The sequence below is a fragment of the Bufo bufo genome, chromosome 2 (genome assembly GCF_905171765.1).
Source record: "Bufo bufo chromosome 2, aBufBuf1.1, whole genome shotgun sequence".
Classification (NCBI taxonomy): Eukaryota; Metazoa; Chordata; class Amphibia; order Anura; family Bufonidae; genus Bufo; species Bufo bufo.
In genome coordinates this window covers 287,416,200-287,430,361 of record NC_053390.1, presented here as the reverse complement: position 1 = coordinate 287,430,361, position 14,162 = coordinate 287,416,200, and the positions used below count along the sequence as shown (strand labels likewise).

Sequence of the window (14,162 nt, the reverse complement as noted above, 5' to 3'; positions counted from 1 at the left end):
GTTTGGGGGGGTTTCAACAATATAATTACATAAGGGCACAATATGGGGGGGGGCGGGCAAGTTATACTGATAGCAGTAAGGGGCCATTACTTATACTGGAAGGCACTATGAGGGCCACTGGATGTCCAGGGGGTGCTATGAATACTGAGGGCCGTTAAAAACTAATGCAAAAACAGCCCTTTTAAATATATATATATATATATATAATAAAGTGTGCAGGACTTTTGTCTATTTTTGACAATCTGTGTGGAGGACCTAACAGAGCAGATGCAAGCATCCTCTTCAAATGGCAAGCAGTTTGTCTTAAACAGCTACATGTTCCGCTAAGATTTAAATGGTTGTCCAGAATTTGAAAGAGATGGCCGTTTTATTCTAGAAACTGTGCCACACCTGTCTCTGGGTTGTGTCTGGGATTGAAGTGACTAGGGCTAAACTGTAATACCGCATCCAACCAGTGAACAGGTGTGGCGTTGTTTTTGAAAGAAAGTCATCTTTTTCTAGTCCTGGAGAGGCCCAATATACTCAGATTGACCAGACGGGTGGCACGGTTAGAAGACACATGAAGTCATTTGGTCAGCAGACAGTCTACAGCAGGGCGTTGCTGGAAGGAAGTTTCTTAAGTGCAGGCATCTGCTGTCACCCACAGGATCTTTCCCATTCTTCCAGACTGTTGAGACAGTGCTTATCAGCTCCGGTTACAGATACCAGACCGAAAAAACCCAAGTATGAACATTCCCATGACTCCTATATTTAAAAAAAAAAAAAGCACTAGTGTCCACAGTAAGCACAGGTCTGTGATGGCCCTTGTATACGTTTAAGTGTTGTAAAAACCACAGATATGAAAGAAATTGCAGCCCAATTGCCAAACATCCATTTGCATTGGCGATCAAAAGGTAGCACTGTTGTGGGATTCTGTTATGGAATTGCGTTCTGGTCCGTGGTAACGGAATCCATAACACAATTCAGTAAATACAAACACGAACTGAAAACAAATTTCAAAATATGAAATTTGCTCATCCCTAATTATATGCACTACTACTGCAGCTAAGGACTCCCAAAGTGCAGACTTGCGCGTGTTTAGAAGTCCTGGACATCATGTGTGCACAGCTCATGAGTCCTCTCAGTGGATCTTAGTGAAAGTTTGCAAGTGCAAAAAAAAAAGAAAAAAAACACACCTTTGTGCACTTGCAAACTTTGGATAATGCTTCACTGAGAAGCTGAAGTATAGTAGCATACAGAGTCAAGTTCTCATAGTAACAGGCTCTGCAGTATTTGGTTCTTTTAGATATCCAAATCATAACCAGAAGAGGTTACCGTATTGACATATTCCTCCTCAAGTTAGTCTCTCAATTCTGTCGTGTGTTGAATGAGCATTGCTGGAATCCTCTAGGATTAAAAGGATTAAGCTTCTTTAGTTAATCATGGGCGATAATCAGAAGAAAATGACTGGGGTTATTTCTAGCTGCTCTTCCAGCAGATGTAAGTCACACTATGTAAAAATACTACAAGACCGTTATGTGGGGAAAAACAATCCAGCATGGACAGAACGGCAGAAGCAATTTTGACCCGATATGAAGTGCCATGTTACTTTCCACTAATACTTCAAGTTGTTGCTTCTAATACCCGACTGTTAAATACAAAGGAAGGTTGAAATGGTGATCTGGTTAAAACTTAACTTTTAATTAATACAAAGATTGTGGGCGAGTGTGGATCTCAAAAGTTTCAGGACAATATGGTTATGTTCCCTGCATGGTCTTCCCCTCATACTTTGATAGTATGCCTGCTTCATGTGGAATGGATGAGTAGAGCACCTCCACATCAATACTTGCAAGGATAGATTGGTGACCCAGTGTAATACCATCTATCCTTTTGAGAAGATCCATACTGTCTCAAATGTATGAGGGCAGGGATATCACAAATGGTACAAGTATACTATCGATGTATTTGCCCAATTTCTGTGAGATTCGGAGGGGAAACTGGGACCGCGTACTACTCCAATATGAGGCCTGATGGATCCATATTTTACGCACTAGCTCCCCTAGGTTTAAATGAACAACTGTTATAGTTGTTTTTATTTAATTATACTGCGTTACTATGAATACATACATCTGTAATGATGCTTACAGGCATAGAATCTCCCTCTATAATGCCTGGTACAGTGCCCCATTGGAATAAATTCTATAATGGGGCAGATCCTATATACCTCCGTTTAAGTATGTCCCTGTATGTGGGCCTTTGTAATCAGTGAACCTTTATATTTTATTATTATTTTTGCCACAAAATGCCTGATCTGTTGAGCACTGTTTTAAGGTTATTACAGCGCTGCTCTGGTGATGGTTGCTATAAACAATCCCGGTTGTATGGCAACAGCGTTCACTTTAGCCAATGGAGTATATGCGTCTGATGACACTCCACTGGCGTCCGCAAATTACGTATGCCCGTTCGGCTGCGCCTTAACTGCATGATGTAGTCCTGGAAGCGTTACACCCCCCCCAACCCCACGCTCCAAGCCACATCATAGCGTCAGGACATATCGCGGCACGCTGTATAACAGGGAGCTGTACACCAGCAGATCTCCCTGCTAGATATATGGCCCCATCTTTTTAGGCCTGTTTCAGCCCTGATACTTAATGGAACCTACATTATGGGTTTACCATTTATAAGTGTCCTCATTGCGTCACACTTGAATATTTGAATCATCTTAACTTACATTTCCTGTGATTTATGCCCTGCTCGATCGCACAACAGTTCCCCTGATGATTGTTACATGAAACATGCATGTATGGATCAGCTGCACTAGGGCACAACAAGTAGTGTTAGGGTAAGGTTCCGGACGGGGTTGTTCTTTTTAGGACAGGTGCTCTGTGGTTAGGACGCCAGGGCCAAGCTAGTATCCCTGTCCTAGGATGTAATAGGGACTTAGAGCCCACCATCATCTAAGTCTGGTTCCTCCCAAAGAAAATAATTCTCTTTCTGCAAGACCATCATCTTCTGAATATCTGTAAAGACCGGAAGACACCTGGGTCACGGTAGGACAACCGGTTAATCTCTCAGATGCCGCTGCGCACTTATTACTCATTGTGTAAATGTGCACTACTTTTTGTTTGTTTAAATTTAGGGATCTTTTTCTATCTTTGTATTAATTAAAAGTTGAGTTTTAACAAGACCACCATTTCAACCTTCCTTTGTATTTGACCAACATTGGTGACCTATAACTCCAGATTATCTAGAAGCCTTTTTTCACTAATACCTGACTGTTAATGCAACCAAGACATGAAACCATAGACTTGACACTGGTTTACAGAGTTTTATTATTGTAATGTGGGGGTCAACAACCGGTACAAGCCAAAGTATAAAATTCACGACATCCCCCCCCCCCCCCCCCCCGAATATTTCTTGCAAGAAAAAAAAAAAAAAAAAGCAAACATGTATCAATCATACTAAAATCCTGATCTTTTCAATAGCTTGACAGGGGAGACAAGCTGACAGTGGCCCACAAAAATGGGCCAAGTATGCTGGAACGAGCCAAGATAGATAACATTGTCACAATAAATTGTCTTAACCACACACTCCGACCTTATTTCGTCATAGTTGTACATGCTGACAAATCCACTTCTGTAAAACTTCTATTTTACAGACAAAGCTTGGAACTATGGGATTTTAGGAGAAATATAAAATAAAAACAAAAATCATTGGTACTACCATTAAACTTCCATTTTAATAACTCCACAAATTGTGAATACTACAGACAAAGTATAGTCATAATGCAACGATGGAAGGACTCCATGCTAGCATTATAAATATGGAATTATAAATTTAAAACATTTCTGGCTTAAAAAATAAATCTGGTAGTAAAGGAGGCTTTAAACGGCTAGTAGGGTCTTTCCCTGCGCTCCTGGCGGTGATCGTTCCTAGTGGGGGAGAAAATAAAAGTTTAATTTTGTTAAAAATACTTAAAAAAACAAAACAGACAAAATAATTTAGATTTTTTTCAACTTACTTGTCCAGCTTGCCTGGGCCACCACGTCTTCCACCGCCTCCTCTTCCTCCCATAGGTTCCAGAAGAGGCCCTGGAGGGCCAGGTGGGCCACCTCTCCTTCCGCCACCAAAACCTCTATCCATTCCACGGCCTCTGAAGCCACCTCTGTCTCCTCCACGACCACCTCTGAACATACCAGGGCCACCACGGTCCATATGTCCTCTGCCTCCCCTCATACCGGGACCACCTCTACCTCGTTCACCACCTGAACATTTTGGGAAGGGGAAGGGGGGGGGGGGAAGAAAGGGCAAGAGTATTTTAGAATAATTTAATATTCTATCAACTACCACAACATAACTGATAGACTGTTTGTTCTAAAATAAATAAATATATATATATATATATATATAACAAAGAAATGTTACCTATAACAACCAGAATCAGCATTCAAAGAGGACTCCCAACCATGTGCCTCAAGTATACCTGATATTTTATACAAATTGACATGTCTGAAGTTTTGATCTGCTGGGGTCCAAGTGCAGAGACCCACACTGATAACGGATACTAAGGGGCAGAACAATGTACTTAGCCCCGATTCACACAACAGTGCTTGGTTCGGAAAACATCTCCCATCCGTCGGCTGCATCTTCCAGACAGACTGTGGCTCCCATGGCCTGAACTGACTATGATTGTGATTTATCGTGCAGTCACTTCCTTTATGATTGAAAGTCTGTTGTACTGTACTCACGTGATGTCATTACAATACAATAGACCCACAATCAGTGATTTGATAGTCCCATTCCCATCTATCATGCAGTCAGTTCAGGTGAATGTGGGATATGCAGCCAACACATGGGCTGTGTTTCCTGGACAGAGAATGATTTGCATGGAATCAGACCTTTGTTGCTTATCAGCTCTCCTCAAAGATCAGCGAGTAGGACTTCCAGTTCCGGCGCCAACATGGCAATACGCAACTAGCTGCAGCTCTATAAGGTGAAACTCCACACTAACTCTCTCCTACAAAACTGAGAAATACCGGGACCATCGTTACCACTTGGCTGGTGGCCACCTACGGACCGTTTCATATTAACCATGGGGAGCAGGAACAAATCAAAAGGCCAAAGCAAACAAGCGAAACCCGCAGCGCGGGAAACAAATGGTGGAGAAAGACTTCATACTTCCAACTTCGCAAACGTCTAGCGCTCAAGCAGAGCTCACATGCAATGAAGCAGATATCGGCAAGGAACCACAAATAGATTACAAAAAGCTGGCAATTGAAGTAGCCAGTTTACCAGACCTTTAGGAGTCCCTGGCTAATATGGTGTGGGTCGACGCTACAAATGCTCCAAGTGGGGGCGGAGCCTAGCGGCACATGGAGTAAGGCGCACGTCGCATCAGCTCCGGCAAGCATCCTGCAATTTATACCTTCAGCGGTGGCGATTCGTGCTGTAATTGATCAGAGGGGAAGGGAACACACTCCGCAAGCGATCCGGCTCAGTGCTCAGCGAAAAGAGGCAAAACACCGAGCCGACAGGAGGAGAGCCGCTTCCAAGATGGCGCCGATGAAGAGGACTGGCCTGACTTGCGGTCGGCGGTGAGTCAGGGAGCTGCAGCGCGGCTGGAGCGATATGCTCACAAACCACAACAGTCCCCTAGGCATGACAAGGGTGCAAGAGATGGCTCCCTGACACCATCAGATGAGGGCATAGGGGGGCAGGAAGACCCCTGTGCTGATGAACAGCAGCTCCTCTACCAGAAAGAAAGGGAGGCAGGCAATAGCCCAAAAGAGCGCTGAAGAGGGCCTGGCAAAGGTCACTACTCCTGAGCCCACTCTAAAGGATGTGATGGCAGCTATTGCTAACTGCAACGTCACCCTCAAATCGATGAATATAAATATTGGAAGCCTAAAGGCTGATATCTCCATTATTCGTCATGACCTACATAAAGGTGGCTGAACGCACCTCAGAGGTAGAGAGGAGGGTCTCGGACCTGGAAGATGGGGCTGCTACCCTACAGAAAGAGCCGGACCGTGTCAAAAGACACATAGCGGCGCTTTATGCCAAAACCGATGATCTTGAAAACCGCTCTCGCCGCAATAATATTCGGCTGGTGGGAATACCAGAGAAGTCAGAAGGACCAGATCCTACTGAATTCATTGAAAAATGGTTTGCAGATAAATTCCGAGATAGAGGACTTTCTGTATTATATGCGCTTGAACGCGCACATCGGGTCCCCACCAGACCTCTACCTCCAGGGCGCCCACCACGCCCAATACTTGCTAAAATTCTGCACTATCGCGACAGGGACACTATACTGAGGGCCGCGAGGTCCCACCCAGATTTGAAAATTAATGGGGTACAAGTGTCACTGTTTCCGGACTATTCGTCGGATGTACAAAAGAGGGCTCGCTTTGTGGATATTAAAAAGGAGGCTGAGGGACTTGCAAGTTCAGTATTCCATGATGTTCCCGGCTAGGCTCAGAGTGGTGGCGTTTGGATCCGCTGTGTTCTTTGAAGATTCGGATGCTGCGGTCAAGTGGCTAGATCAAAATGAGCGTCGCCTTAGGATCCCATCGACTGACACCTGAGGCTGTTGGATATGTTTGATCTCAGATGGAGTTTCGGTGTCACCGGGACTATCTACTCACCGCTGTTGACATTACTCTGTCTTTAGCCGGTTGCTGGAGACACTTAGTGGGTTGAGCATACGCCCTCGGTTGCTCCCCATTTTCTCAATGTGCCTGAGAGCGATATTGTGTTGGATGCTGTGCTGCTCCAGGCGCTGTTGGGCCAGGTTCACATTATTGGCCCCAGGTTCACTAGCAAATCTGGTTATGATACTTATGTTTCTTGTGTGGGTAGGGATGGGAAGGGTGTACTGAGGGCTATTAATGCCGAATGTGCCAATGATAGCAATTCTAAGATGTTGAAACGTACAGTCCTTGTTCACCTAGAAGGGGGAAATGAGGAAGAGATGGGAGACTATGCTTTGTTGATTAACACTACTTTGTCTTGCAGCTTGTGGGACTTGGAGATGTACCGTATGTGACCCTAACCTACTTTTATTTTTTGTATACACTCTTATGGGATCTGTTACAAGAATACTTAGCTGGAATGTGAGGGGAATGGCGGATGCTATGAAAAGACACAGATTATTTTGTTACCCATCTAGATATCAGCCACTCCATATTTAGTGTCGCCCTTGAAATTTCTGAGACAGCCAGACCGGGGGCAAAATACTGGCGTTGAACGCTTTCTGGTTAACACTGATGGGGGATATGTCTGATACGCTTCAATCCCTTAGGGAGTATTTCCGCATAAATGTGGGAACTGCATCTCCGATAGTTGTTTGGGAGGCGATGAAGGCCTTCCTCAGGGGCTCCCTAATTAAATCAGTCAGCCAGATCAAATCTAAATCTAGAGAGCTCGATTTACAAAAACATGCGAATATGAAGCTTGCGGAGGAAGCCTTTGTGCTGACCCCAACTATCCTAACAAGTAATGCTTTAAAGGCTAGGCAGGAGGAGCTGAGATGTCACCTCTTGAGGTAGCTTGGAGGAAACTACTTTTACAAGCAAAAATTTTACAGAAGGGGAGAGTGTCGGTCATATGCTCTTGATTATAGCGAAGGCTCAGCAAGGTGCGCAATGTATTACTGGCCTGATAGATTCCAATGGCATCTTGAGGCGTGATACTGAGAACATCTTAAATACACTGCTCATAAAAATTGTAGTCCTACACATATAAACAGGCTGATGAGTCTCCCAGCAGGCAGACATGTCACTCAGGGCAGCTCTTGTATCCACTCCCTTAGCAGAGCAGGGGGAGGGGCAGAGATTGTTTTTATTGCATGTAAACAAAGGGCCAGAAAAGAACCAGGGAAATGAGGAAATCTATATATATATTTTTTTTGCATAAAACTTACTTAGCTTAGTTATATATCAGATTTTCAGTGCATATATATATATATATATATATATTTTTTTTTTCATAACTCGGACAACCCCTTTAATAGCACCATTTCTATTTTTGCAGATGACACTAAGCTATGTAGTACTGTGCAGTCTATGGAAGATGTCCATAAACTACACTGCTCAAAAAAATAAAGGGAACACTTAAACAACACAATGTAACTCCAAGTCAATCACACTTCTGTAAAATAAAACTTTCCACTTAGGAAGCAACACTGAGTGACAATCAATTTCACATGCTGTTGTGCAAATGGGATAGACAACAGGTGGAAATTATAGGCAATTAGAAAGACACCCCCAATAAAGGAGTGGTTCTGCAGGTGGTGACCACAGACCAGTTCTCAGTTCCTATGCTTCCTGGCTGATGTTTTGGTCACTTTTGAATGCTGGCGGTGCTTTAACTCTAGTGGTAGTATGAGACGGAGTCTACAACCCACACAAGTGGCTCAGGTAGTGCAGCTTATCCAGGATGGCACATCAATGCGAGCTGTGGCAAGAAGGTTTGCTGTGTCTGTCAGTGTAGTGTCCAGAGCATGGAGGCGCTACCAGGAGAGAGGCCAGTACATCAGGAGACGTGGAGGAGGCCGTAGGAGGGCAACAACCCAGCAGCAGGACTGCTACCTCCGCCTTTGGCAGTGCTCCTCCTGTTCCTCCTTGCACAGAGTCCTGCAAAATGACCTCCAGCAGGCCACAAATGTGCATGTGTCTGCTCAAACGGTCAGAAACAGACTCCATGAGGGCCCGACGTCCACAGGTGGGGGTTGTGCTTACAGCCCAACACTGTGCAGGACATTTGGCATTTGCCAGAGAACACCAAGATTGGCAAATTCGCCACTGGCGCCCTGTGCTCTTCACAGATGAAAGCAGGTTCACACTGAGCACATGTGACAGACGTGACAGTCTGGAGACGCCGTGGAGAACGTTCTGCTGCCTGCAACATCCTCCAGCATGACCGGTTTGGCATTGGGTCAGTAATGGTGTGGGGTGGCATTTCTTTGGAGGGCCACACAGCCCTCCATGTGCTCACCAGAGGTAGTCTGACTGCCATTAGGTACAGAGATGAGATCCTCAGACCCCTTGTGAGACCATATGCTGGTGCGGTTGGCCCTGGGTTCCTCCTAATGCAAGACAATGCTAGACCTCATGTGGCTGGAGTGTGTCAGCAGTAACTGCAAGACGAAGGCATTTATGCTATGGACTGGCCCGCCCGTTCCCCAGACCTGAATCCAATTGAGCACATCTGGGACATCATGTCTCGCTCTATCCACCAACGTCACGTTGCACCAGACTGTCCAGGAGTTGGCAGATGCTTTAGTCCAGGTCTGGGAGGAGATCCCTCAGGAGACCGTCCGCCACCTCATCAGGAGCACGCACAGGCGTTGTAGGGAGGTCATACAGGCACATGGAGGCCACACACACTACTGAGCCTCATTTTGACTTGTTTTAAGGACATTACATCAAAGTTGGATCAGCCTGTAGTGTGTTTTTCCACTTTAATTTTGAGTGTGACTAAAAAATCCAGACCTCCATGGGTTGAAAAATGTGATTTCCATTTTTTTATTTTTGTGTGATTTTGTTGTCAGCACATTCAACTATGTAAAGAACAAAGTATTTCAGAAGAATATTTAATTAATTCAGATCGATGTTATTTGTGTTCCCTTTATTTTTTTGAGCAGTGTATATTAAATAATTTTTATTCCTCTCTGTATACTTCTAAAGGTGTCATGTTCATAAGAGGAGATTGATGCCTTTTTGAATACACTGGATCTTCCTAAGCTGTCAAGGGAGGATAATATGCGGTTAGAGGAGCCGATTGAGTTGGAGGAAATGAGGGCAGCATTGGGTGCTATGGCTAATGACAAAGCGCCAGGTTTAGATGGGCTTCCAGCAGAAGTATATAAAACCTTTGCGGAAGTTCTGCTCCCGGAACTTTTTAAGGTACTTAATTATTCCAAGGAGGGGGGTGTTGCCTCAGTCTATGCAGGAGGCGCTCATAGTCATTCCTAAGCCGGACAAGGATCACTCTCTCCCTGACTCATACAGGCCGATCTCTTTGCTCTCCACTGATGTTAAGGTGCTTGCGAAGGTATTGGCCACGCGTCTATCTAAAGTTATTCTGTCTATCATACACTCTGACCAGACTGGCTTCATGCCTCAGAAATCTACGTCAATCAATATAAGAAGAGTGTTTGCCAGTATTCAACTCCCAGCTGAAAATGTTGGAGATAGAGCAATCCTTTCTTTGGACGCGGCCAAGGCCTTTGAAAGCATTGAATGGCGATTCCTGTGGAGGGTCTTGGTCTGTATGGGATTTGGAGAAGAGTACATATCCTGGGTCAAGGTGCTATATTCTAGTCCAAAAGCATGTATTAGGGCAAATGGTGGGGTGTCCCCCAAGTTCTGTTTGGGTCAGGGCACTAGACAGGGGTGCCCGTTGTCACCTCTATTTGCAGTTGCGATTGAGCCTCTAGCTGCAGCGATTCGTAGGGCTTTAGATATTTGGGGGTTCCAATATGGGGCAGTTAACAATAAAGTGGCGATGTATGCAGAAGACACTTTGCTCTTTTTAGGGGACATTGGCCCATCCCTGGCAGCGGCTATGACGATTATTGTCCGCTTCGGTGCCCTATCGGGTCTGACTATAAACTGGGGTAAGTCGCCAATTATGCTGCTTGACGGGCAAGCGCAGTCACAGATTGTGCGATAAAGAAATATTCTGTGCGTAGTATCCTTTAAGTACTTGGGTATACATATATCCCCCAGACTTCGGGACTTTGAGCGCCTTAATTTTGACCCGCTGGTTATTAAGTTTAGGAGTAAAGTTAGGGCGTGGTGTAAACTATATCTATCGGTGGCGGGAAGAGCAAACCTTATTAAAATGATGTGGATGCCCCAGTTACTTTATATTTTGCATAATTCCCCGGTCTGGCTGCCGGTCTGGCTGTCAAAGTCTAAATTTGATCAGATTAATACTATTTTCAGGGAGCTCATCTGGCGCAAGGGGCAACCGAGAATTAGACTTGAAACACTGCAAGACCCTAAAACGGAAGGGGGTCTTGCAATACCAAATCCTTGGGTATATTTCCTGGCTGCACAATGCCAGCACTTTAAAGGGTGGATGGACCTGGAGCCGAGTGAGGTGACATGTCAGTTGCTTACCCATTGCTTGTCATCTAGTGACCTAATGTTGCCGGGAAGGTGGGTCTGATGGGGGATCTGGGGTATTTGATGCAATCTACATGGAACAGGGTTAAACAGCTAAGGGGAATTGTTGGCAATACGGAATACACTCCACTGTGGGGCAATCCTGTGCTGCCAGAGTTCCTTTCTTTGACTGATTTTGGAGCATGGAAAAAGGGAATCCTGAGATTAGGCCACCTTCTGGAAGATAAAAATTTCATGTCCTTCTCCAGGCTGCAAGAAATGTACGAGCTACCCAGGACTTACTTCTATAAGTACCTTCAAGTGAGGCACGCATACAATTCCACGTTTAGGGATCAGACTGTGATGGCTGGGAGGGATATCGCACTACATCAGATTCTGTCCAAAGGAGAGAAAAGAGGGATGATCTCCAGTATATACAAGTTGCTACTAGACAAGTTTTTGCTATTACACCCGCTGGTGGCTAGGGGCAAGTGGGAAAAGGATGTAGGCAAACTAACAGATGATCAATGGTCTGACATACTGGAGGCAATACCTCTCTCTTCCTTGAGCGAGGGACGTAAACTCTCGCAGCTGTTTATAGTCCACAGGGTGTACAAGACACCTTTTTTTGTTCCGCATAGGTTATAGACCTACGGCTGACTGTCCAAGGTGCTCTGTGGAATCTGCGGACTTGAAGCATATGATGTGGAAGTGTGAGAGGCTAGGGAGATATTGGAAAATGGTGAATCAGACTATACATAAAGTATACAAGGTACAGATACCGCTTGAGCCTAGAGTGCGTGCTGGGTTAGGTTTCTGAACTGGCCCTTAGTCGGGTACATAAAATAGCGATAGGCAGAGTGCTATATGTAGCTAGGAAATTAATTGCCTTGCATTGGATACAGACAGCGCCGCCCACCTTAGGTGAATTCTTAGGTGCAGTAGACACAATGTTAAGTTATGAACGGGTGGTATACCAGAAGCGTGGATGCCCATCAAAATTTGAGAAATTATGGGAACCCTGGCTGTCGTTTCGACGTCTGAATAACAATGTCTAATATTGTATTTCTGTACTTCTGTGCTACAGTAGGGCGGGAGAAGGGTGAAAATTAGAGTATTGCTGATTGTTTGGTAGCCTGACTGTTGTCAGCACTATAAAAGTTATGTCTGTATATCATTTTTTATGTAAGATCTGCACAACATTGTATTTACAGTGTAAATGCTCAATAAAAAAGATCTCCAAGCCATGCTCCAAGCCACCGCCGCTGTACATGGCATCAGACTCGGAGTCGAGCACAGAGTCCAGATACTGGAAGGCTCCTGCCACAAAATGTGGAATAGTGAAGTACCTGGACTTTACAGATAAAAGCGATTCTGCGCTCTTACAAACAAAACTGATCAGCGGTGAAGGATCAAAGGCCAAAGAATCCTGATTTTCGGAGACTACTCAGCGAAGGTGCAAAGACGAAGACGGAAATTCTCCATCATATGTTTGGAGTTGTATGAAAGGCACATCAGATTTCCTCTCCTATACCCAGTGCTGTTGAACGTTTTCCAAGGGGATAAAACCACAACCCCCACTTCCATCAAAGCAGCACAAGACAGCCTGGACATTGATATCCCCGGGTCACAGCGACGAGGATCTCCTCTGCCACGGAAATAAGGGTACTTTCACAGGAGCGTTAAAGTTTTTCGGTATTGAGTTCCGTCATAGGGGCTCAATACCTGGGGGTAGTCAATGGGGACAAAACTGAACGCTTCAAAATGCATTCCTTTCTATTTAGTTGCGTTCCCAGACCGGAGAGCAAACCGCAACATGTTGTATTTTGCTTTCAGTCGTGGAAAAAAGTGGAGTCTCTAGCAGACTAACAAGATGGCGGGCATTACCCTTCATGGTTGCCCCATCGGACAAAATATGGAGGGAGACTCACTTTAAATTTCTGCACAAAGCCATATATGGTATTAATATCAAGCCAAGGATATTTCAAACCTGGCCCTAAAGGCACACTCCCCAGTGCTGACCTATGCCACTGCATTTGGGAATGTACATCAGTAGCAGGCTTATGGGGATGTGTAATACAGGAATTCAATAATAAGCTCCAGACGAAGCTGAGGAACTCCTCTTCCATATAACCGCTCCTCAGACACCATTGGTGGTACATGTTGCCCTGCTAGCCACTAAAGGATGTATTCTCAAACACTGGCTATTGGTACCGAAGATACAGGAGATTATAGAACATACCAAATCCTGCCTTTTGGCAGATTGACAGTAGATCGATGCAGGGATAAATCATCCAAAACATCACAAACTGGAAGGAATTTATCCAAGCATTTTATCCCTTAGAGGTTGCAAATGAGTTAATCTAAAGGGGAGCTGCATGTAATACTGCCATAAACCAAACCACTCAGTCTTCACCATCGACTATGCTACTATTCGCTAACAATGGTATGGGTTATCTAGCTGGAATGTTGTATTAAAACATTTGTCATGTAACTCATTTGATATCTTGACTGTACCATTCATTTATTTGAAAATTTAATAAAAAAAAAAAAAAGTTGAGCGAGTGATGTACTAGGTTACAGAACTTAATAAAAACAAATTGGGGGAGTCTGGAAGGAGTCAAAACAATTTGGACCTAAACTGATTAAACCTGTAAACATGAGGGATGTGTGTTCGTTCACATCAATTCGGAACCCTGGCAGTCTGTTCTGACAGAGGAACACACTACTGTAGTATTCACCAATAATGGGATCCAGGGCGTTTATGCCCATTATAGTGAACGAGGATCTGGCAGTGCCTGGCTATGCCGAATATGGCAACTCAGATAGGCCGTTTCCCTGTCGGGACAGACTACCAGAGTTACTAAAAGGAGGGGTGAACCTAGCCTTACCCTCTACAAATGAGGTTTACCAATATCTCAAAGAAAGGGTAGGTTCAGTTTTTTTTGGGAGAGGTAGTGAAGTTAATCTTACAGGTAACACTATTTGAGAGTTATAAGTAGAGGAGTGAATTTCATATTTTGAAATGCGTTCACGCTTCGTTTGGTGGTAAAAGCAGAATTGCGTTAT

The 14,162-nt window shown here is 44.5% G+C and overlaps 1 protein-coding gene across 2 annotated transcripts in view; it reads right to left on the bottom strand.

The window, feature by feature from the left end:
• Nucleotides 1-3,293: 3,293 nt before the first annotated feature.
• Nucleotides 3,294-14,162, bottom strand: part of EWSR1 (EWS RNA binding protein 1) — a 45,852-nt gene continuing 34,983 nt past the window's right edge. For both annotated transcript variants that reach the window (XM_040416671.1, XM_040416672.1), the window contains exons 16-17: nucleotides 4,001-4,244; nucleotides 3,294-3,911 (exon numbers count right to left, since the gene is read on the bottom strand). In XM_040416671.1, coding sequence (XP_040272605.1) covers nucleotides 3,872-3,911; nucleotides 4,001-4,244 — 284 coding nt within the window. In that variant the 3' untranslated portion in view covers nucleotides 3,294-3,871. The remainder of the gene's footprint in view (nucleotides 3,912-4,000; nucleotides 4,245-14,162) is intronic.